At 42.5% G+C, this 24,282-nt stretch overlaps 1 protein-coding gene and 1 long non-coding RNA gene across 2 annotated transcripts; one reads left to right on the top strand and one right to left on the bottom strand.

The window, feature by feature from the left end:
• Positions 1–19: 19 nt before the first annotated feature.
• On the bottom strand, positions 20–11,706 carry LOC132592314 (uncharacterized). The gene is made up of 3 exons (XR_009557749.1): positions 11,168–11,706; positions 10,094–10,544; positions 20–9,982 (listed from the first exon to the last, which is right to left on the bottom strand). It is a non-coding gene; the product is annotated as an uncharacterized LOC132592314 (long non-coding RNA).
• Positions 11,707–11,874: 168 nt separating this feature from the next.
• TRAPPC3 (trafficking protein particle complex subunit 3) lies at positions 11,875–23,826 on the top strand. The gene is made up of 5 exons (XM_035120143.2): positions 11,875–12,066; positions 18,934–19,031; positions 19,451–19,550; positions 20,123–20,305; positions 21,524–23,826. The coding sequence occupies exons 1-5, from the start codon at positions 12,022–12,024 to the stop codon at positions 21,641–21,643; spliced, it is 546 nt and encodes a 181-aa protein (XP_034976034.1). The 5' UTR covers positions 11,875–12,021; the 3' UTR covers positions 21,644–23,826.
• Positions 23,827–24,282: the final 456 nt, after the last annotated feature.

Genomic DNA, 24,282 nt, shown 5'->3' with positions numbered 1-24,282 from the left:
TAAAAAATAATAATCTGCAGTTCTGCATGGGAGGGAAAAAAATACTCCAGAACTCCCATTCACACCCAAGGCTAAGTATATTTTCACCTGTAATGCCTACTGAAGGGCATCCTCTCTCGACACTAAAAAAAGTACGTGGAAAGTCAAGACAGCCAGCATGAAGCTGCAAATACAGTATATATATTTTAAATATACAAGCTACTCAGCCACCCTTCATTATTTTAGGAAAAGAAAGTGCAAGAAACAAACCCTGCTCCCCTCAAAAATGTGAAACTAACATCGATTTTGGTGTTTTACTTGGCCTAATAAAAGCATTGACCTAATATGGACCATGGAGTAAAGTAAATCACTTTAATTCCCCTCACAAAAGTCTCTGAGCTTATTTGTCTGCAATTTGGCAGGCTTAATCCACTCTGGAGGAGTTCTTGTGCTGGCAAATTTCATCTATTTCTGCCAAATGGGGGGAAAAGTTATAAGAGTTTTTAGAACCACATAAAGAGTGAAGAGGGAACACGGGGCTTTATTTTGACACAATGGCTCAAATCCCAAACTACAAAGCAAAGAACAAACATATAGGATTTTTTTTAAGGTGAACCCTGGGGCCTGTGCACACCCCTAGTGTTTTTTGATATGAGAATTGCTAACATGGTGCAGTTTCACATAGAATTGCTCACAGGGGAAATGTGGAGTCGGGTGGGGGAAAAATAAGTCATTAACTGTGGCTGTATGAGCCTCTTAGAGGAGTTCAGTGTTTTATCTAGTCATCTTCTATCTAATAACAAAGTCCCAGGACTTCCTGCTTCAGAGTTCCAGCTATGTTGGGGGCCTCCTGGCATAAGAAGGAATTTGGCATGATGAGATTTCGAAGTGGGGGAAGGCTGTTTTGATTCCCACCTCTATGTTGTTGTGAGTTGTGGGGGTGGGGGGGTTAGGCTGCATGCCTGAGTCCCTTCTAATTCCTGGATCCAACAAGGATTCAATTGTTGGGATAGCCAGGCAATCTTATTGGTAACGGCCCCTAGGTACAGGTCATTAATGAAGGAAGTAGCTCTGTACCAGAGGAAAATGGGTGGGCTCTCCTCCCTCAACTGGCTAGTAGTTAGAAGGACAAAAGCCAGAGTTGAGGTGTGTGAGAGGACTAGAAGTTAGAAGCAGGCTGCAGGCAGAAGCCTGAGAGGGAGAGACATGTCTGATTTCTGTTCGAATCCAAGGCTGTAGTTATGAGAGAATCAAGACCAGACATCCCCAGACTTCGGCCCTCCAGATGTTTTGGACTACAATTCCCATCATCCCTGACCACTGGTCCTCTTAGCTAGGAATCATGGGAGTTGTAGGCCAAAACATCTGGAGGGCCGCAGTTTGGGGATGCCTGATCAAGACCCTCTTAGGGTGTTAATGTTGTGAGCCCCTCCAATGTAGGCTCAGGTTGTATATATGTGTAAATAAACCTTACAGTGGGACCTCAGGTTAAGAACTTAATTCGTTCTGGAGGTCCGTTCTTAACCTGAAATGTTCTTAACCTGAGGTATCACTTTAGCTAATGGGGCCTCCTGCTGCCGCACGATTTCTGTTCTCATCCTGAAGCAACGTTCTTAACCCGAGGTACTTTTTCTGGGTTAGCAGAGTCTGTAACCTGAAGTGTCTGTAACCCGAGGTACCACTGTATAGCATAAAGACACCACAGTCTCTGGTATCCCCTCATTCCAAGGAAACTGAACCTTGGGTAGGCGCTTGGAACCCCTGGAATCTTGCACCACTCAGAGACTGGGGTGGCGTGCAACAATGTTTTCTGACTTGGATCTCTGCCCAGGTGAATTTGTTTCTTACAAAGTGCTATTCAATTTGCCTCTTTCTGTCCCCCCCCCCAAATTTTGGACATCCTGTCTTTATGACACTTCATCTTGGGCCAAAGTCTGGGAAATGTTGTAGGCCCCCAAAAGTTTGGGATATTAAATGAAACTGAAGTCCTTCTTTGAAAACAAACTTTAAAATGGCATTTTCTTCTATTTAATATAAAGAACCTCAGACACCCATCTAGTCCGGCCTCCTTGTTCAAACAGTTGCCAACCAGATGCCTTTGGGAAACCCATAAACTTGACACAAGTACAAAAGCACTGTCCCCTCTTGTGATTTCCAGCATCTGGCAGTCTGAGGAATACTGCCTCCAACAGTGGAGGCACAACATAGCAATCATGGCCAGCAGCTATTGATAGCTTTACCCTCTGTGATTTTTTTTAATCTTTCAGAGCAATCCAAGGTGGTGGCTATCACTACGTATTGTGGGAGCAAATTCCATAGTTTTTTAACTATATGCTGTGTGAAGTATTTTCTTTATCCGTCCTGAATCTTCCAACGTTTAGCCTTATTAGTTATCTTGGAGTTCTAGTATTATGAGAGAGAAATACATTTATGTATCTACTTTCTTCATACTATGCATAATTTTATATACCTCTGTAATGTCCCCTCCTTGCCTTTCCCCCTTTCTAGTTGCAGAGTTTTAAAATGTTGTACGTTCTCACATTTCCTTCAATATATTAAAAAATGTATTTTTGCTGAGCCTTTGGGAGTATGAAATTTATGTAAAATGGAGATGATTAAATAGTCAATTCAAGGGTATACAGTTAATAAGCTAGTACTACTTTAAGTGGTCAAGAGTCCTCGTTTTAAACAACCCATTCTGCCCTTCATTCCCCCTCCTCCTGAGAAATATCTTGCAAAATAGTTCATCTGGATCACTGGCCCCTTGCATATTTTAAATTTTGCGAGATGTTTGTGTGTGTGGCTATGCTCATTAATATCTCTGAAACACAAATATTTTGGCTAGCATAATCACTCTGATTTAGAGGTCATCGGGGGTAATATTTCTGTCCAGCTCTAGAGCATTTTAAATTACAGTACACGGCTCCTTATCCAGGCTGAACGTAGTGTGTGGACATTTGGAGAAAAATCCACAACAGAACAGATGCTTGGTCTAGAAGCTGCCTCCAGGCCCAAGAATTACCCTGTAGCACAACAAAAGCAGGTTCAGAAATAAGCCAGAACATTTATTGTGTAAAAAGGTACAGGATTTCAGCAGGAATTTGCAGGTGATGCGTTGATTGGAAACAAAGCAGTATGTCCACCACACTTTTGCAGGCACAAAGGAATCAGCTATACAGCTGCAAATAAAACATTTTAAGTGTGTTTTAAGTGCAATATACAATGTGACACTAGATGCCTTATGGAAAATTCAATGTATTTTTTTTAAAAAAAATGCTTTTAAAAAAAGCATTTTCAGAATGGTTTTTATACGTGTGTGGATTGCACCAAAGTGTCCTGAAAGTAGACTCGTGTGTAGCTGCTCCAATACCAACATGAATTCAAATCATGATAAATGCTCAATTAAAGGGGCTTCTGGGGCCCCCTCCCCCATCTCTCTGCCTCCAAGGGGTAAACAAAGTATTTTTTCTCACCAGGTCAGACTCTGCTGCTAGAAGACTTTGTACTATCATCTCTAACAGACTCCAGCACACCACAGATGCCAATCCACGGTCCAGAAGAACACTGACTTGAGGATAATCTTTCATACTCAAGCAGGATAATATCCAAGTCTTCTCTGGAAACTGAAATTGTGATTGCCAACTTGGGGGATTATGTCATGTACATTAAACATATAATTTCTATACATTCAGGCTTCCACTCTCAGTTTGGAAAGTGACCCTGGTTATGATGAATAGATTTTGGCTGAAATACAGGATTGAATTTGGATACACCTCTGGAATGACTGCTTGGTTTTTACAACAGTCGCTGTGATCACAATCTCAAGCAATTGTTGTTCTGGCTTCACTTCTACACGGGTATGGAGCTAGAGGAAGCTGCTGCCAGCCAAACATTGGAGTCCGAGTGAGTATAATGGTAAGAGCCGGGATGGGGAACTTCCAGCCCATGGGCTAGATGTGGTCTAGTGGGGATCTGCCCCTGGCCCATGGACTAACCTCCTGACCCTGCTCCCAATGAAGCCAATGGGAGGCTATTTTTGTCATGACCCTCGAATCTTGCAATGATCCAGACAGGTTCCAGGCTCAGAGCTGGCTGATATGGAAGATATGGAAATAGTATGTTAGACTGTTGAGCAGGGGTCACCAGCTTTCCTAGGCCAGTGGGCACATTCAGAATTTTGAGAAAGTGCCATGGCTGGCACCAGCCCCAAAATGGCTGCCATAACACAAAACGGATGCAGAAAAAGAGACAGGCATTGTCTACACTGACTGGCAGTGGTTCTCCTGGGTTTCAGGCAGTGCTCCTTTCCCAGCCTTACCTGGAGATGTCAGGGTCTGAACTTGAGACCTTCTGCACGCAAAGCAGATATGGGCATTGCAGGTTGGGATGTAATCCAGATCACATCCACACACACACCCCAAAAAAACTCTGGCTAAAAACACCAGCTGGGTCTGATCGGATCTGACAGTGCCACAGGTCCTTGCCATCTGCTTTTTCTCTGTGCCAGACAGCAGGAATGGCTATGAAGTAATGGATGGCCAACACGTAGCACATGGAAAACTCCAGAGGTCTGCTGGGGGGATCTAGCTGCCTCCCCCCTTCCCCCCCGCAGCTGTTTGGATGAGAAGCCAGGACTTCTGGCATATCCATAACTTGACGAGACCCTTGGAGCCTGAGCTTGGCCAAGAGGAACCAGAGTCAACGTGCTTTGGCCTGTTCCTCACCCACAATGGAAACTGCAGTTTTACTGTCAGCATTTTCTGTAGGTGAGAAAGAAAGGCTCCCACCTGCGTAAAAAGGAAAACAAAAGCCCCAAGAACCATTCGTCCTCAGGCTGATAGATTCCAGCTAAAGTTCCAAATGGCTGCATGGGGGAGAACAAGAAAAGGAATGGAGGCAGCTGGAGCAAAAAAAGAGAGGTCAGGGCACGCCATTCAGCTGTGAGGTGAGCCCAGCTGCAGTGCAGAAATGGCAGGTGTGGAAACCAGTTACTGACTCAGCCATCACTCTTCTCCCTCCTCTACACTTAAAGGTGGGCTGCCTGCCATACATATATGAATTAGCACTGCATTAACATTTGTGTGTGATATGTTCATCAGCTTATCCATTTTTCTTTTTTCAAGAAATCATGTAATGAGAGCCCTGCTAGTCCAGCATCTTGTTCTCATAGTGGCCAAACAAGCCCCCCACTTCTGATTCCCAGCAATGGATGTAGAAGTTACCTTTCACTAGGCTACTTTTTATACACACCCCTCTTTGCCCTCCATCCACCATGCAAGTCTTTATCAGAGCTCAAGGACACTTTCCAGCCAGGTAAAAGCAATAAAGGATGGTGTGGAGCAGGGCTGGCGATGGGTGTATCCAGAGGAAGGTCAAAAAGGCCACGAAGAGAGGCCGAAAGGGACACATTCTGTAATGTTTACAATAAGTCAATTCTCTTTATTACCGTACTTCTCTCAGTTGCTGCCACTCATCCCGCTCCCATATATGTTTTGAGGGGGGAGGCAGTTGAATTTTTCTTTCATCGTTGGTGCTCAGATCAATTAATTCCCAGGGAACAACGCAACAAGGTTCATGTGGACCACCATCAGCACTCGTGCACTATCATTACAAGATGGGAGAGAACAAAGCCAAGACCATCTTTGTTTGAGCAAAGGAGAGTTCACCCATCACCTGTGGTGATGGTCATTTAAAAATGTATCCTTTTGTAGTTTTCTGAGAAGAATAGCAGTTTATATTTTAAACTCCTAACCTCACAGCTTCTGAGCATAGCAGCAAAGGGCAAGTGTAGGAAAGAAAGTACAATGGTACCCTGGTTTATGAACTTAATCCATTCAGGAAGTCCATTCTTAAACCAAAATGTTCTTAAACCAAGGCGTACTTTCCCATAGCAGCGGGGGACTCAATTTATAAATGGAACACACTCAACAGGAAGCGAAACATGTTCTTATTCCAAGGCAAAGTTCACAAACCAAAACACCTACTTCTGGGTTTGCAGTGTTCTTAATCCAAGTTGTTCATAAACTAAGCTGTTCTTAAACCAAGGTACCACTGTACTTCTTTACCTGTTTGTCAGTTCTCTGTATTGGACTGACGATTAAAAAATACCACAGAAATGAGACCAGAGTGGCTCAAAGTCTTGCTTGCTGCTGTGATGTGTGGATAATGTAACTACACTAACAAAACCAATCCAAAATCCATTCCCAACCAAGCTAATCTGATATACATAGATATATTTAAATGCTATTTGCAGCATCAGCAAAAACTAAGTTGCATCTGTGTTTTCTCTATAGTGTTCACCCCCCATTGATGCCATTATCCCCTTCAGCTCTCCCTTCCCTAGAGGAAACTAACAGAGAGGAGGAACTCACCCATCAACCCCATCTCTGGAAATTCTCATTATGTTTTCAATCCCACTCATTTATTTTGGAGGGGAAGGGGAGGGTATGCATTGATGTGGCATTCCTTCCTCCTTATGCTGTTTTCGTCAAGCACAAAAAGGACCCCACCTAGTTTAAAAGCCCCATAAATTACAGAGAAACATTTTTCCCCATGTAAGAGCAAGGCCCCTTGGTTATATTAAGGGTGGTATTGGGGCCGTCTGCCACTCTTCAAAGACCAGGGAACATTCCTTGGCTGCACAAGAGAAAAAGGTGAGCCATTGTTGATTTGCAAAGCCCTAAAGTATCCTGGGTTAAGTCCAGTGATAAACAGAAATCCCCCAAGTTAAACATTTGGGAGTCAAGAGTATCCGTTCAGTATAAGCACCAATTACAGCTTAAAGCGCAGGTATGAAGTGCCGTTTGGGGTGGGCCCCTCATCCAGGGGGGTAGTTTTTCTACTCAGCTTTTCTGTTACCCAGAAAGGCAGTGGGATAGTTGGGTAATTATCCAACTTTGGACTTTACGGTCTTATGAACAATTCCTCCTCTAATCATTATCCTCAACATCTACAATTTTAAAAGGTAAGACGGTTCCTGTCTGCAGATTCACGATCTAGTAGGCATGATACAGGAGGAAAAAGGAAAGGGAAGGAAAGGGAAGAGGGAAAACAGGCATAGGAGCAACTGAGCTGACACCAGGTGATGGAAGGAGCCAAGCCAATCTCCCTCTTGCCATGAAGCGGCCTTGTATAGAATGGCAGCTCTGCATTAGTCCATCTAGCTCAGTAGATCTACCAATCTGGTGGCAGCAGCTCTCCATTGTTCTCTCCTAGCTGCATTTGGAGATGAGTATGATTGATTCATTTGGATGGCTGAGTTGGGATTTGAACCCTGCTCTCCCTAGGCCCCAATCCAACTCACTAACCACTATACCACACTGGCTCACAAAATTAAACTTGCTTGGGTGCAGATTTTGGACGGTTGTGGTATGAAGTAAACGCACAGCCTTCTGCCCCTCTGGCACCCACCTTCTGTCTCTGCTCTGAAACGTGCCCTCGGGTGCGAGGCCTTGCTCTAGGGTTATCAAAGCCATGGGATGAATTTGCAACCTCACACCACCACACTTTATTAATAGAGGCAGCTCTGCCTTTCCTATCTATAGGAGACAGTTGTGCCCCTGTCATGCCAAACAGCTGTCACAGAAGACTATGGCAAATGTCACCCATCAAATGCTTGTGATAGCTTTCCTTGAAAGCAGCAAGGAGGTGTAATAAATTTGCTCGTGATTATGCAAAGCAGGCCCCTCTCTAGGGTTGCCTTCAGACTGTCCATCTTTTGCAGGAGGGATTCAGGCACAAACTACAAATGTAGGTTAGTGCAATTAAAGTGGATTACAGTGCTCTAGTGCAATAAATCCCGCCACCCCCCTTTTAAAGGAATGTTGCAATTAGAAAAGTGATGTGGAAGAACTGAAAGTGTGAGATGAACAAACAATTAACCTGGATGATTAACCATCACACAATCAAATCAGAATGAATTTTGAATGAATGTTGTATAACTTAACAAATCAGAAAAAAATGCTCAATAAAGACTGGACTTAGTCTAACGTACATTGTGATGGAGAATGGTTGGGGATGGGGGAAATCCTGGGATTTATTTTTTTTGACTCAGCACTAAATATTAAGAAATAAGTTTCTCCTCTTAAAAGCACACTGTTGAATATTGCCCAGGAATATCAACCACTTGGGAAAGTATGGGAGTGTAAAAAAAGAGGTATCACTTAGGAATTCTGTTATTTTATCTGTCACTACAAAATCCTTTGCTCCTCCCAAATAAGTCCCACTGGCACAGATACACCTTTCATGGGAAAGGAGACACTGCTCCTATTTAATAGGCAGGAGTACAGGAAGCTGCCTTACACTAACCCACAAATTCATCTAGTCAGGACAGACCCAAGACATTTTGCTGCCTGAGGCAGAGCGGCAAATGGTTCTCCACGCCTCCTCCTCCAGCTTCTGGTGCATAACATCTGAGGCCAGTCAAGTAATTTTGGCACCTGAAGGCAGAGCTCCCCCACAAGTGCCTATCACCCTCCTTGGGAGTACAACTGCAATAAAAGAAATTAAACAACTGACCACTTGCTGCCCCTATTATGACATCCAAAAGAAGCTGTCTAAGGCGCCTAACTCAGTTTATCTAATGGTATGGTTGGCCCTGCATCTAGCTCAGTACTATCTCTACTGACTGGCAGTGGTTTCCAGAGTTTCGGACAGATGTCAAGGATTGAACCTGGGATCAACTGCATGCAAAGCATGACCATAACATCCTATTTCTTACAGTAGTCAATCATATGCTCCAGCAAAGCCCAGAAGCAGAGCATGAAGGCAATAGCTTACTCCTGCTCCCCATCAACTGGTATTTGACAAAGACCTTATGACGAGTAACCATTGGTAGATCTATTCTCTATTTATTCATCTAATCCACTTTTAAAACCACCTAAGGCCATCAAGACATTCAGAGGCAGCAAAATTCATAAAGTAAGTTATGTACTGTGAAATAGTATGTTTCCATGATATCAGTTTCACTTAGGGTTAAATTAAACAAACAAACAACGGTCAATGTGATTTGCCTCGCCTCCTCAACTCACATTATTAGTTGGCAGAGCTGCACTGATGTCACACCACATACTGTATCATACACTGCAAACATTATTCTGCTTCTTCTTGGCCCTTAAAAAAATTGCAGTATTTTTCATAACTATTTATAAAAGAATTAAATTTAAAAGGGAAAAAATAACAAACAAATGCGACATTTAGAAAAGCAAATGCATTGTGGCTTTTTAGTGGTCCAGAAGATCCTATAATAAAAAATGTTGTTACAATGTCCTTAGTATATTTAATATAGGCCTGCTTTCTTTAGGACTATGTTCCCTCCAAGGCAGGTTTTGCAGAAAACAGCTCCCACCTCTGGACTGAAGTTAGATCAGACTGAGATTTAACTTTGTGAGCCATGTTGGGAATTGAAGCCATATGATCTACTCATCATACAGATAGGAAAAGTAAGCAAGGACAATAGGATCCACATTTCTTGTTTCCACTGGAGTAAGGCAATGCACTATGGCAAGGCGTAATGGGAGTTGTGGTCCAGCCATATCTGGAGGGCTACAGGTTTCCCATCTCCACATTAGACAGAATGCGGTCATCACCTGCTGTTGGGTGTTATGAAAGGGCAGCAAACTGTCATTATTTCATGGTTGTTGTTGGTATTGAATGAATTAAGGATTCTATTTGACATGGGAATCAACATAAGCAGGACACTTCCTTATCAATGCTTTGTCACCACCCACTCATATTTATTTAATATTTAAGTCACAAGTTAGTAGTAACATTACATAAGTGAAGTTATTTCTAAGAGTGGCGAAATCATCACGATGTTGTGGTGGTGGTATCAATAATAATACTGTAGTATTTTAGGATTTAAAATATAAAAAATATATTCCTAAAAAACCCCAACAACTATTCAAAAATCACATTTTTGCTTGACCTAGAAAACTCTTTCCTTCTTCTTTTAGTTTCTAGGTGGAATTGGCCAACTCGTCATCTAGCTCTGCTGCTATGGCACCTGTTGAGTAAGAGCACAGTAACGTTAGCTAAAAATAAGCCAGCAATATTACAGTGGTACCTCAGTTCTTAACCCGAGGTACCATTGTTTTCTTAATTTGAATCAACTTACCCTTTATGATTTGCGTAGTTTTGGTTTTCCCCACAGAATATTTTTGTGCAATGGCAGAGTCCGGGAACATGTCAGCCACACACTTTTTGAAGTTGTCGCAGAAGGTTAAAGAAATGTTGTTTTTGGCACACAGCATGGCCATTGCGAACTCTGCTTTTATGACCTGGTCAGCCTCTGTGGTATTCCTAGTCACAAATGCAGACGTTGTCGGGGCATGTTTCTGTGCCTCTAGCCCGCGCTTGTGCTTGGCCGATTTTTTATGCTGAGTGACATCGCTCCTTCCCCCGTGGGAGACACTAAAATTACAACTGCAAATTGTGCAGAATGCGTGACCGTGTCCCACTCTGCTCTTCTTCACGAAGCTAAATTCGCTTTCCCATTTCTCAAGATACTTGCACAACTTTTTTGCTTTTTTCGAAGAAATGTCTTCTCCACCTCCATCCATCTCTTTCTTTGTTTGAAAAAGAAGAAAAGCAACACATCAGAGTAGCCACACATGCAACTTGCAAAGAGATTGCTCTCCTGCAGCAAGCCTACCTCCTCCACATTCATACATGGGATCTGACTGGAGTAACACATGACTGGAAAGGTTTGCACTAGTTCCACAAACATAGGTGTGCACTGCCTCGAAAGAAAAATAAGTGAACAAAAGAAGGCTCACTAGGGGGGCATTGCTGAAAAAATGACAACTTTGAAACCAGAGGTTCAACTGAATAGAATCTGAATCACATGCACCACAAGGCCTATGCAGCCTCAACTTAAGATGGCTCCCCGGCCTGGCTTTGCAGCAGCACGTGCAACAAAACAACGTCCAACGTTCAAAACCCCCCTCAGCTTGCATTAACTAGCCAGCCACACACAGAGAGACATAGCTGCCAAGTTTTCCCTTTTCTCACGAGGAAGCCTATTCAGCATAAGGGAAAATCCCTTTAAAAAGGGGATAACTTGGCAGCTATGCAGAGAGGAGGCGGTGGCAGCCTCCCCCCCCCCCCCCGCCACAAGATCGCCGCCCGCCATTTTAGTCAACAACCCGCTCCTTCTCTTTTCCCCCCATGTGCCCCGCTCCAGACAGACCTTATCCTCGGCAAGGGTGAGTGGGCCTTCGATGTTAGTATCCATCCAATTCCGAGCACAGGTACGTCCCGAGCCCCTCCGAGCCAAAGGCCCAAAGGCAGAATTGAAAGCCCAGCCAGCAGCCAAACGAAGCCTCAAGTGGTGGTTCCCACAGCGCAGCGACCCGGCAAAGGGATACAGCAGCAAGGAAACGGCGCTGGAATAAGGGAATTCACGCAAAAAAGGGAAGGTTGACAGCTCTGAGGTGGATACTCTGCTGTTCGATCACAGGGAAGCTAAAATCTTGTCTTTCTCTATTAATGTCTATGACTATGACCTTTGTTCTGCCCCGGAACAAAAACACTGATTCTCCGATTTAACCCGCAAGTGACCCATCGAGAAAATAATGTGGTTTACTCTAGTTCTTTTCTTACGTCTGCGAAATGTGGAGCCACTCTAGGCGTCCCGCTTTTCTACTGCTCCGCTTCATATTGGTAACCGAACACGGCTCTATGGCATTTTGCAAAGCGGCTACAGGAGCATGTTGGGAGCTGTAGTACAGCGTCGTCTGCCGCGCCTTCTCCAAAGCATGCTGGGTAGGGAATCAAACCGCCCTTTGCACACACATCCGTCTAATACAGTATAGTTTTGCTCTCAGCTTCCCGGCATGCCGCGCGAGAGAAACGGGAACAGGGCGTCCGCGCGGTGCACCTTGGGGGTTGTAGTTCTGTTCCCAGGGTGGGAGGAGCGGCGTCGACTTAAAAGTCAAGGCCGGGCGGTTTCCTTCCCCCTCTGAGGATTGTCGTACCGACCGCCGCGGCCCGTTTTTCGCAAGCCGCCGGGCTGAGGATACCGACGACAGCGGAGGAGGCAGAATGGCGCGGCAGGGCAGCCGCGGGGGCGCGGAAAGCAAGAAAATGGTAATGGCGATGCGGGGAATCGAGGGGGCGGCGGCAGGTCTTATGAAGAGGAAGGGAGCCCTGAGTGACGGGAGGGAGACGCCTCCGCCATGGACAGCTAGGAGGCTTAGCGGAGAGGCTTAACTTCTGCCTTATGCATTTTCCTCCCACCCTGAATAGGGCCGTGTTGATTGTTCCTTCATTCCTACTTTTATTAGCTTACCTCTGTCAAAGGCACGAAAGAGGATAAAGTCCGAATAAAACTATCCCTAAAGAGCGGGTTTGCTCACTTCAGTTACCCCAAGACAGGCAGCTGCTACGGTATTACCGGTATCATCATCATCATCATCATCCCCTTATAATAACACCTGCAATTTCAATTGTAGGCATAGATTGAATGTGAGGGAGGAGGCCCTGCTTGCAGGCTCACGATGTAAACACCACCATGCAAAAGCGACACCCCTGTATGAACAGGGAAGAGGAAAGTCAGGGTTGGAGTAGCTGCAGCTTTGCCCTCCCTTGGATGGAGCCAGGCTGGTCTCCCCGCTTCCCATCATGTTCTTCTGTCTGGGAGGCTAGAGAGTACACAGTCTCTTGGTGACCCTCAGCCTCCTGGCAGTGGCAGCAACCTGATTGTGCCTCCCATCACCTCCGCAAAATTTGGTCATTTAGATGTCATTCAGACACCAGGTTAAAAAAAGAAAGCCTCCTTTTTTATCAGGCTTTTCGGAGCTAACAGATCAAATCGCTTTAAAATTAAGTTGATAACTATGTAATTTTCATTTTGAATGTTTTAAATATTATTTCATACTATGTTTTATATCGCCTTATTTTGTTGTAAATGCCTCTGACATTTTTGTGTCAAGGGCAGTGTAGTGATTTCTTAATAAATATGTTTACAAGCATCTGGGGATATGCACTAGTTGGAGATTGTTTTTTGGTTTTTTTTACACCCTCAAACAGCATACAAAAGTGGCTAGTAGCTATTGATAGCCTTTATCCTCCATAATTGTCTTCTGAAGCCATCCAAACTGATGGCTATCACTGGCTCTTGGGGGAGTGAATTCTATAGTTTAACTACGGGCTGTGTTCTTTTTGTCTGTCCTTAATCTTCCAGGGCCGTAAAATATTAGGTCCATGGGGCTGTGCCAAACCCTGTGAACTGAGAAGCCCCCTGTTCAAATTTCTCCTCAGTCATGGATTACAGTACTGAGCTGGTCATAGACAAATAGTGCTTTTTAATCTTCCCATCAGTAGGTAAAGGTAAAGGGACCCCTGACCATTAGGTCCAGTCGTGACCGACTCTGGGGTTGCACGCTCATTTCGCATTATTGGCCGAGGGAGCCGGCGTATAGCTTCCAGGTCATGTGGCCAGCATGACAAAGCCGCTTCTGGCAAACCAGAGCAGCACATGGAAACGCCGTTTACCTTCCCGCTGTAGCGGTTCCTATTTATCTACTTGCATTCTGACGTGCTTTCGAACTGCTAGGTTGGCAGGAGCTGGGACCAAGCAACGGGAGCTCACCCCGTCACAGGGATTTGAACCGCCAACCTTCTGATCAGCAAGTCCTAGGCTAAGTGGCTTAACCACAGCGCCACCTGGGTCCCGGTACTATGGGGTAAATGATCCTACTGACCTACCTGATAGGGTTGGTGTAAGGATTTGCATGATAATGAAGAGTTTACTAATTTCGGCTGTCTATGCCTTAATCCTGTAAAGTCAGTATCTTGATTATAAACCTATTGACAAGCACTATTTCTTGACTTCCCCAACTGTAGTATTATTCATTAAATTTGTATACTGTCCTTCACTGGAGTTTACAGGGCACTTCACAAAATAAAAATATGGAGAGTGTGTGGATAATACTGACCTACCGACATTATAGGATTGTTGAAAGAATTACTGAGATAATGGTTATGAAGACAGAGAGAAAGCATAAACTATCCTTCATTTAACTATGGACAAGAATCCCTGGGTTACTGATCTGTATTAATGAGATGTGGGTAGATGAGCTTGGTGGAGCTGAACTTTCTTAGCTTTGTCCACCTGGATTTTTGATGTAGCAACCATTTAGGGTTAATGGAGGAGAGTTGCTGTGATTTCTAAGAATTCCATCTCCCTCTACTAGACTTCCTGTGAAGATGGGTAGGTCATGGGCACTTTTTCAGTCTGAAGGCCGCATCATCTCATAGGCAGTCTTCTGGCAGTGGATTTGAATGTTTGAGCAAATGAGACAGATCAGAGATTCTGTTGGTGCTTGCCATCCATCCCGCTGACAAACCATCTCCCTACCGTGTCTGAGCTGACTAACCATCTCCCTACCGTATCTGAGCTGACAGAAGTGGGCTGAGACTAGATGTTGAAGTCCCCTTAGATGGTGGTGCTGGAGGACCTTGAAGCACAGGCCGAGGCAGTCTTATCAGGGGTGACTGGACTTCACGACTGCCATGACAGTTCTTGAGCTGTTCCAGCATATAATCCACCTGGTGCTTTCATCTGGGCAGGAAGATATTGGGGGGGGGGTTCCTTTAACTGTCTTGTCTTATACTGTTTCGGCTAGAGCTTTAGGCTTACTATGGTGTTCTTTTTCTCTCTATAGATGGGAGGGGCTGTTTAAATGGACCATCCCTAGAGGCTGATGGGTCGTAATATATTCTTAAATGCCCTTGGGCAGGTTCCACCAAACATGGCTAGTGCTCCAGCCAATATCTTGGTTGCTCTTTGGAATTTCAAGATTACTTGGACAGGTGACACAACTGCTCCTAAGTGCCCTCTGCTGCAGACCATGGTTCCTTAGTTCACTAGGTAGATGGGAGCAAAGAAATGGGAGCTGAATAGGCCTCTAGAACATGGTGTAGGAAGGCTTGAACTGAAAGTGGTTAAGTATAAGTTAGAGCTCATTTTGGATCCTACTATGTGGCAGTGATCACAGTGAACAGGGGGACTATGCTGCTTCTTCATAGTGCTGTGCAGTGGAGCTTATCCATGTGGCATAAGTTATTCTTCAGTTTGGCCAACAAAATGTAATGGATTCCTTGGAGAAAGAGTAGATCTCCAAGTAATCCATCCCATCATCTTGTTGGTTTGTTAGGCACTTGGGATATTAAATTGTTTGTGTTTGTATTGTGATTTGCTTTATGTGCAGGTCCATTAAATTAATTTTAGGGGGTTGTACTAGATAAGGAGTCAGTAGAACCTGAAATAGGTAGCATTACCTAGTTGCCGGAGGGCACATAATCCCCAAAAGTGAAGTCTCCTATCCTTCAGTTTTAGGATCCCTCTGCTGAAGAGCTAAGTTTGGTCTTCTTCAAAACTTACTTAGGGCACACCCACACTTCCGTTTGCTTCAATGCTTCCCCCCAGCGCAACCTGCTGTTTACCACTGATTCAGAGCAAACATCAATCGAGTTTTCTCTGGATTGACGTTTGCTTTGATTTAGCACTAAACATTTTTTCCATGGGAACGTGGCAGGGCAAAGGCAAAACTGCTCAAACCCATGCCTATAAAGTATGGGACAAGCAGGAAAAATGTTCGGATCTGTGCTTTCTAAGGCACGGGGCAAGTGGAAATGTGGACAAGCCCTTGCTGTCAGCCCTGATGGAAATAAAGGATGCTTTATCTACATTGTGTGAAGTGGCCCTTATGTGTATGCAGGATCTCTGAAAATTATGTGAATGGGCAATCATGCTGATTGTTACCTGATTTTTAAGCTGTAGTGAGATAGTGCTGCAAACTAATTTTCTTCATGTTAATAAGCAGACCATGCTGACTGGGGCTGTTGAAAGTTGCATTCTAAAACATTTTGAGCATGCCATGTTGGTGAATGCTGCTTCAGATTATATACAAATATGTTGTATCGCAGGCATCCCCAAACTGTGGCCCTCCAGATGTTTTGGCCTACAACTCCCATGATCCCTAGGTAAGAGGATCAGTGGTCAGGGATGATGGGAATTGTAGTCCAAAACATCTGGAGGGCCGAAGTTTGGGGATGTCTGTTGTATCGTGTGCTAAATGTTTTAATTCAGGCTATATTTTGTGTGTGTGTGTATGTGTGTATGTGTTGGTCTTGGTGCCTTTCTCACGTTTCATTCTTATTTCTGTTTCTGACCTGGTTCTGTGTTAGCAGTTCAACAAAAATGGGGATATTGCTACAAAACCTTAAATTATGATATTTTGACAAATCTCAAAAGAACGTTCTGGGGGGTGGGGAATCACTGCTGGATTTTTTTTTGTCTTTCCCCCCCTTTTCATCAGGCTCTAACCCTGCGAATATCCACTATTCTAAAACTGTAGCAGGATTGTGGCCCTTTATCTACTAGAGTTGTGAATAGTTGGCAAACACATACAGAAGCTATTTTAATTTGCTTAATGCTAATACATTTCATTTGTGGCCATTGCTGTCCTTAGGTGCTTAAGGTGCAATACTTATTTTATTAACTCCCCTCTTGACCTTAGATCAGTGATGGCAAAACTTGGCCCTCCAGCTGTTTTGGGACTACAACTCCCATCATCCCTAGCTAACAGGACCAGTGGTCAGGGATGATGGGAATTGTAGTCCGAAAACAGCTGAAGCGCCAAGTTTGGCCATCACTGCCTTAGGTATACTTTAGGGCCTAAGTGCTGCTTTTTCTCCACAACAGTAATAGGATTATGACACTGACAGGATTAAAGCATGGGTCATTGAAGCATGTGTAAACTGCAACTTTTTACTATGTTTTCCAGTTAATTGCAGTGGGCAACCAGCTTCACAACTTAGGCAGTCTGTTTTTATCAGGTAGTCTTTTCATAATGCTGTTGGGAGAGGTTTTTTGCACATTTGGACCTAGGGTGGATTTTATTTATATCAAATCGATTTAAATCACTAGTCAGTAAGACGGTTTAAATTAGTAGTCAGTAAGACTTTATTTAAATCAATTTTTTTACAGAGTGATTCATTCTTGCTGGTATAATCTTAATATTAACAACCAGATGAAGGTTTCATTTTTGGAATAATAAATTTTCAGAGTAGTTTTTACAGTTATATCAAAAATTACTGATTTTGTTATACTATTAAAATACATAAACAGATAATTATGAAATTATTGTGAGGTTTAATAAGTTAACTGTTTATAATTGGACAACTTTTGCTGTACTTTATTGGAAGGAGAAAAATAATCATTTCCTTAATAACAATTTAAACAATTTATTTAAGTAAAACAATAACATTATAGCATATGTATCCATGTTTGTTAACTGATGTGGTTAAACATTTTTTTAAAAAAAACTTAGACTGAGTTTTAGCACACATGAAAAACTTAAAACAAATCCTTATTTCCTGATGAATAGCCTTTGGACTGTGATGTAAGTTAAATAGAAAAATATATTTAGATATAGTTTTCCTCCAAAGGCATTTTATTTTAAAAATCCGATTTAAAGAAAAAAATCCATTTTTAAAAAATTAATTAATTTTTTTAAAAATCATTGATTTGGACCATAAACTTCCAAGTTGTTTTACTTTCATGTCCTTGTTTTTGTAAGATTATTATTGAACAATTGATCCAAAATGGTGAACTTATATGTGCACCAACATAAATTTCTTTTTTTTTATTACCTTGTGATAGGTGCATTGAAGGAGATTGGACTAGATGACCCTTGGAGTTCCTTCCAACTCCACAACTCTAGGAAATGCTCATAATTTAAATAATTTAATGACTATACCTTGGATTGGTAGCAGCCAGGCATTCTTCATAAACTGTTCTGTTCGGCTGCCTTGCCAATGCGTTTGCTAACCTGTTACTGTAATTCTCTTTTTTGCTTGTTAAGTTCCTTCCCCATACATGAACTGGCTGAGTCTTCTGATTTTCACTTTTCAATTCCTGTTACTCTCTAAAACAGACCCTTCTGATTTCAAAGATGAATCTTGGGTTGCAAGACGGTTGGCCTTTTCTGCCTTTTTAAAACCAAGCAAAAACCAGCATCTCTTAGCCTTCTGAGAGATGTCTTGACGGCTGGTTTCATCAGTTGCTGCTAGGTAGAAATACCATGTTTGAATCCTAAATAACATCTAACGTACCTTAATTCCAAATTTGACTTGACTCTCTCTTCTGCACTTTGACTTTGTGTTGAGCTTGTGAGAACGTGGTGTGATCTGTGTTGTCTCACTAAACTCTGACATTGTCTCTTTTTTTCTCCCTTTCTGCTTGCCTGCTGCTTTCATTCTGTAGTATTGGTATTTGCCATTCATTTCACCTTCCGCATCTATGCATCTCATGGTAGGTGATAGGTTTCTTAATCTGAGACTAGACATTTTGCTGTATAAAATGAAACCTTAATAAAACCTAAAGCAGACCATCTTTATATAGCTGACACTTACTTCACAGACCTTTTAATAGTCCTGACAGGTTTCAGTTTTTTAACAGGAAGGTATTTGTGTAACTACAATTCCGATAATCAGAGGATTTAATTTGGTTGTATATTTTACTTACTTCATGCTTGGGGAAATATGAGGGAGACATTATAGTTTGTTCTTTCCTTTGTTTTGTTGATGCTATGCACATCTCTGCTGCACATCCATCCTAACACCAAGGAGGCTTTGTTGTTCCTTTGAGCTCTTAAGCAGAATGTTGCGTTACAAATGCTGAAGATGGAAGAACTGTTTTTGATGAGCAGCTGAAGATTGTCAAACTTCTAATCACATTAGTAGCCCCCACCCCCAAGACAAATGGGTTTTAAATTTGAAGCTGGAGACACCAGCAGAATTCAGTGCTTAGTGTGTTCCTATGAGGCTGAAGCTTCCTTGCCCATTTCATTTCTCCATGCCAATCCAAACTGTTCTTTGTGGCAGTCCCTAAACATGTGTAGATTGTCCTATCTTGGCCTAAATTAAGTGCATTTTGAATTTGTCTAGAGTTCGGAGCTCTTCACTCTGACTTATGGCGCTTTGGTCACTCAGCTGTGCAAGGACTACGAGAATGATGAAGATGTCAACAAGCAGCTTGACAAAATGTAAGTAAATCAGTGGAGGCAGAGTGGAATCTTCACAAAATATCAGTAGCTAGGGGTACTGGATGATCTCTTTCTGTGGGACATCCACTTGGCAGAATTAGAGGTGTGAAGGCCCAGAAAAAAGCTGGGAAAATTCAGAGGCAGGGGAGATACATTCTTTCCTGTTTCCCCCTGGATATTTGTTTCCCCCCCAAAAAAAAAGCCCAGGGAGGAGGGCATGGGTTTCCCCCCATGGTTTCAAAATTTCCAGAATTTTTACATCTCTAGGCAGAATGAATCTTATTTCATTGGAGTTTTTGAAGAAAAGGGAGAGAACATACTTCCTCCCTTCTACTTTCTATCCCTATAATGTTAGACTCAAGTTGGACTCTCTTACACTGTTAGTTTTATAGCATGCTGCTCTTTGGCTGCCTTGACAGGGGCTACAACATAGGCGTTCGACTCGTTGAAGATTTCCTGGCCCGATCCAATGTCGGGAGATGCCATGACTTCCGAGAAACTGCAGATGTAATAGCTAAGGTGATGCCTGTCTTTGATTATTCCCCTCTGTTTCCAATATACTAGTCTATTATAAGATTTCCATTGTGGGGATATAGATGTCTAAGGACACAATTTTCCTGCCACATAACACGTTTCATAATGGCATCCATGCTGAACCTTTTAATGGCAGCAACATATGCCTTCTTTCTTTTATCTGTCTAAAAACACAATCTAGGATCAAATGTTGCTGGACCACACTGTTTTCCAGGAGAGGATATATTGGATCTGGCAAGGGCAAGTGCTTTCTACTGCATCTGATCAAATTTTCATTAATTACCTGTCTAATCCAGCTTTCCCCAATCTGGTGCCCTTCAGATATTTTGAACTATACCTTCCATTAGCCACAGCTAGCACAACCATGTTGGCTGGGTCTGAACGGAATGATAGTCCCAAACATCTGGAGGGTGCAAGGTTGGGGAAGCCTGGTCTAATCTGTAGAAAGAGGTTTGCATTAAGTATGTTACTTCTGGTTCTTTGGCCAGATCTTTAGTGTTTCATGCTAAACATTGTGCTGTGTAAGCCTAGTCCTTTGTGCTTGTCTTGTTTGGCAGGTGGCATTTAAAATGTACTTGGGTATCACCCCGAGCATCACAAACTGGAGTCCAGCAGGTGATGAATTCTCCCTTATCCTGGAAAACAACCCACTGGTGGACTTTGTGGAGCTTCCTGACAACCATTCATCTCTCATTTACTCTAACCTATTGTGTGGGGTGCTGCGAGGAGCCCTGGAAATGGTGAGGAAAGGGGAATACTAATTGTAGCAATGGTTAGACATACTTTCTCAGTGATGGAATGCATAGAAAATTGGTGGGGGAGGCTGGTTTCTGTATCTCATTACAGTCCAGATTTAGATTTACAGCTATATTTATTCACCTATTTGGGAACAATAAGAGGGAGAGAATCACTTGTGTCATAGACCATGGAGGATAATCAAATGAGAAGGAATAGAGGGCTGTTCAAGGCCACTCACATGCCATCATCGCCTGATAAATCAAAATACATTCCAGTGCTATCTTAGTTTCAGAATGTTTTATTAAGCATTATATGTTTTGGTTCTTCCTGGCAATCCTTGCTACTTTATCCTTTTATTTTAACAAAAACTTAGATTCTCAAGCTATTGAACTGCCATATAAAGACAGTCAGGGTGAGAGTGAATGATTGTGTATTGTGTTTTTAACTTAAAACTGACATTTATTGATTGCAGCCTGCACCAGGGTGCTGTGACAACGCATGGAATATAAATTGTGTGTGTATAATAATATATAATTATACAAATAACAGTCACTGTGGTCAGTGACCGAAATAAATCAATTCATTCATTCATACAAATAATATATTATGAATGCCACTTTGAGCTCTTTAGAGGAAAGGTGGGATATAAATGAAATAAACAAGATATTCTATACTTTCTGGTAGACATGTATAATACATGTAGCCATTGGTCTGCAAATTCAGAGTTTTCAGAGTTAAATTAATGGAGTTGTATGTACTAAATTCCAGTTGCCTGGAAGCAGAAGAGAGGGTTGTCAGGATGGCACCCACTGATGTATATAGAATCATAGAGTTATATTGTTGGAAGAAACCATGAGGGTCATCTAGCCCAACTCCTTACAATGCAGGCATCTTTTTGCCCGACACTGAGCTCCAACCCACAGCCCTTCAGTTCTATGGGCTGTGGGAGTTTGCCTGTACTTTGCGATCTTTGTTAACAGAACATTGGCTAGGAATGTAACTGGGGAATGTAAGAGCCTTCTGGGCTAGAGAGGTGTTTTGTTGCTGCTGTAAGTCTTAGGTGAGGTTAGTAAAGGGTGTGGATAACCTTTTGGTAGAATAATGGTGTAGAGTTACTTAACCTCTGTCCTTGCAACAAGATTCAAAGAGGCCAAGCAATTTGGGGAACTGTCCTAGATAAATATCTCAAAAATATGTGATTTTTCTCTCCCATATCACAGGTTCAGATGGCCGTGGATGTCAAATTTGTCCAGGACACATTAAAAGGGGATGGTGTCACTGAAATAAGGATGAAATTTATCAGACGGATTGAAGATAATCTTCCTGTTGGAGAGGAGTGAGTCCCAGAGCATCCTCCATACTGAACTGAGAGGATAAGCCAGCTCTACCTGCGATTTATGGGAATATAGTGCCCTCTGTGCTTTCAGATGCTCTGACTGGTTAATTAAGATGATGTTCTCCTTTATTTTCTTAGGAAGCAACTTTTTGAATTCTTCCGCTTTAATTCCACAGATTTGTATTACAGGCCCTTGTAGGGCTCATAGGACACTTTTTCATACTCATCAGAAACATAGACACCCATTTCTAGTTTCCATGTTTGGCTCTGTGCAAATATACAGTACATCACAACTATGTCTCCTAGAACCTTGGTGTCAGAATTAGATCCCAGCTGCAGATAACTGTTATTGTCTTGCAGCATGTGAGGAGTATCAACATCGCACCCCCTCTTTCCTGCTTGTTAGGGATAGGGGCCAGAACTCTTGTTTATCTACGGAAAGCAGACAGCCATTTTTTGATAGCACAGAACATAGCATATAATTTGAAAGAAGTTTGGGGTTCCGGGTGGAACAAAATGTCTTAGTTTTGCAGATAAGGAAAAACCGGCCAATTTAAATAACATCTATCACAAAATGAGCAATCTCAATTTAAACACTTGGTAGGGACTTAGTATGAACACACTCTTGGTGAGCATCTTCCCTCTCCCCATCGCCAGAGAAGAAGAGGGAGAGATAGTCGCAATCCTTTCTGGTTCATTTCAGACCTTGAAGGATTCTTCGTAATAGCTTCCTGTGTTAGCAGGACAGAATTGGAATAGCCTGGATGCATTGAGTATCTCCTCAATCTTCCTGGTCTTGTACATAACTGGCTAGGCAAAAGTTGCAACCCACCAAGAGCAGGTCTGTATATTTAATGTAGAAAAAGCTTCTAAACTATAATAATCTGAGGGTTCCTTCCTTGCAGCAGTTCGATTTATATAATTTACTAAAGGGTAGTAAAATGCAAGCTTGTATTCTGAAAGATCCAGTCAGGCAGGGGTTCTGAGGTATTGCAACTGGTTCATATGCCAAATCAGTGGTGGAAGGTCAAGCATACATTCTTTTTGAAGGAATGTTTGACAAGATGGATAGCCTGTCTTTCATGTGTAGATCAATATGCTAAGGTCTGTGTGCAATGGATCCTTGCAAGGGAGAATACTCTAGGATTTTTTTATAGGGAAAATGAATGGAGGAGGCATATAGGAATTAAATATGTGGCCCAAGTTTTAAGCCAGTAGCGATGTTTGGCTGTCCTATCTGTGTATGCCATGAAGGTCTAAAATTTCCACCAGGCAGGATAACTGCCATGTCTTCACTAAAATGCAGAAGTCGTCATTGGTTTGAGTATCTTCTAGAGATCTTGTAGGTTAAAAATAGAAACTACTATCATTCTTGAAGATGCACAGTGTACCCATTAGTAATTCCTGTTATTTGGAATTACATAATGTATTTGGCACAAACTGACATTTACAATATGCAGTATGAGGAGTTCTGATTGCAAAATATTAAGAGAAATTGAATGGAGCTATGCGGACAGTGGATTTTACAATTTGTGTACTCACTAGTTGGACAGCATCTTAAAACACTGCAGGATCATCTGTAACTAGACAGTGACTCAATTTTGGGGAAGGTGGTATGGAACAAAGTTGCTTTCCCAACACATGGGAGAATGGAACTTGCATCTCCAGGACTGTGAGGCCTTTGTCAATGGCCTGATGACTTACGTTGATGATATTTGCCTAGTCCTTTTTAGTATCTTTCTCTCCTCCTCCCCCCCCCCCAAAAAAAAATATGTGTCTAAGAGGGGAGAGGAACTCCTGTTCTACCTTGCACTAACTTTAGCTACATTTGTTGGGTTGGGAAAGACTGCCTTCCTTTTTTGCATTGCATTGTGATAAATACCTATCAAATGTTGGTCCACCTAGTGTTAAAATCCTGTATTTATTTCAATGAAAATTCAATATTCCTGTTTCTGAAAAATTCATCCTACAGTTGGAGGGAAGCATTTGAAACTGTTCCTTCGGTGATACTTTGAACCTTGTTTAAAAACAGAGCTGCACTGAGTGATAGCTGTTGGGTGAATGGGTATAAGGTGTATATAATTAAAACATTTTTGTTGTATAAGGGGCCATTCACGTATGTTCCATTTGTAAAGCTTTTGAAAGCAACATTTTCAAGGTGTTATGTTAAATAAACTGTTAACTATCTTCTTAGCTGTCCTGCCATTGGATTGTGGAGCATGGCAGGAGACTCATTCGTTACCTTATCACATGTTTTTCCCACCCATCCTGTGAATTGCTCTTCTCCTATCTGCTCCAATTCTAATCTTATTAAAACTCTGGGAGTTTGTTTGGTTTGAGGGAGTTGGGGACAAGTCCAAAGTCAACCATGTGGGCTTCATGGTTGAGAGATTTGAATCTGTCTCCCCAGCCCTAGCCAGACATTGTAACCATGCCACTCTTCATGTGGCATTTAGGGGACAGAGTAATTTTAGAAAAGTGTCAGATTCACATTAGTTTATCCCTTAACAAAGTTTTCATTGGTATCCCAATAAGTTACTGTCAAGATGGCTAAGAATAAGCTTACATTCTAATGTCAGGTAATTTTTGAGGTTCTGTTTCTCAGCTTGCAGCCCTGTGGCCGTAACATATTCACACTGGATT

The sequence above is a fragment of the Zootoca vivipara genome, chromosome 6 (genome assembly GCF_963506605.1).
Source record: "Zootoca vivipara chromosome 6, rZooViv1.1, whole genome shotgun sequence".
NCBI lineage: Eukaryota > Metazoa > Chordata > Lepidosauria > Squamata > Lacertidae > Zootoca > Zootoca vivipara.
Note: the sequence above shows the minus strand (reverse complement) of the source record. Positions and strands in the feature narration are given on the sequence as shown.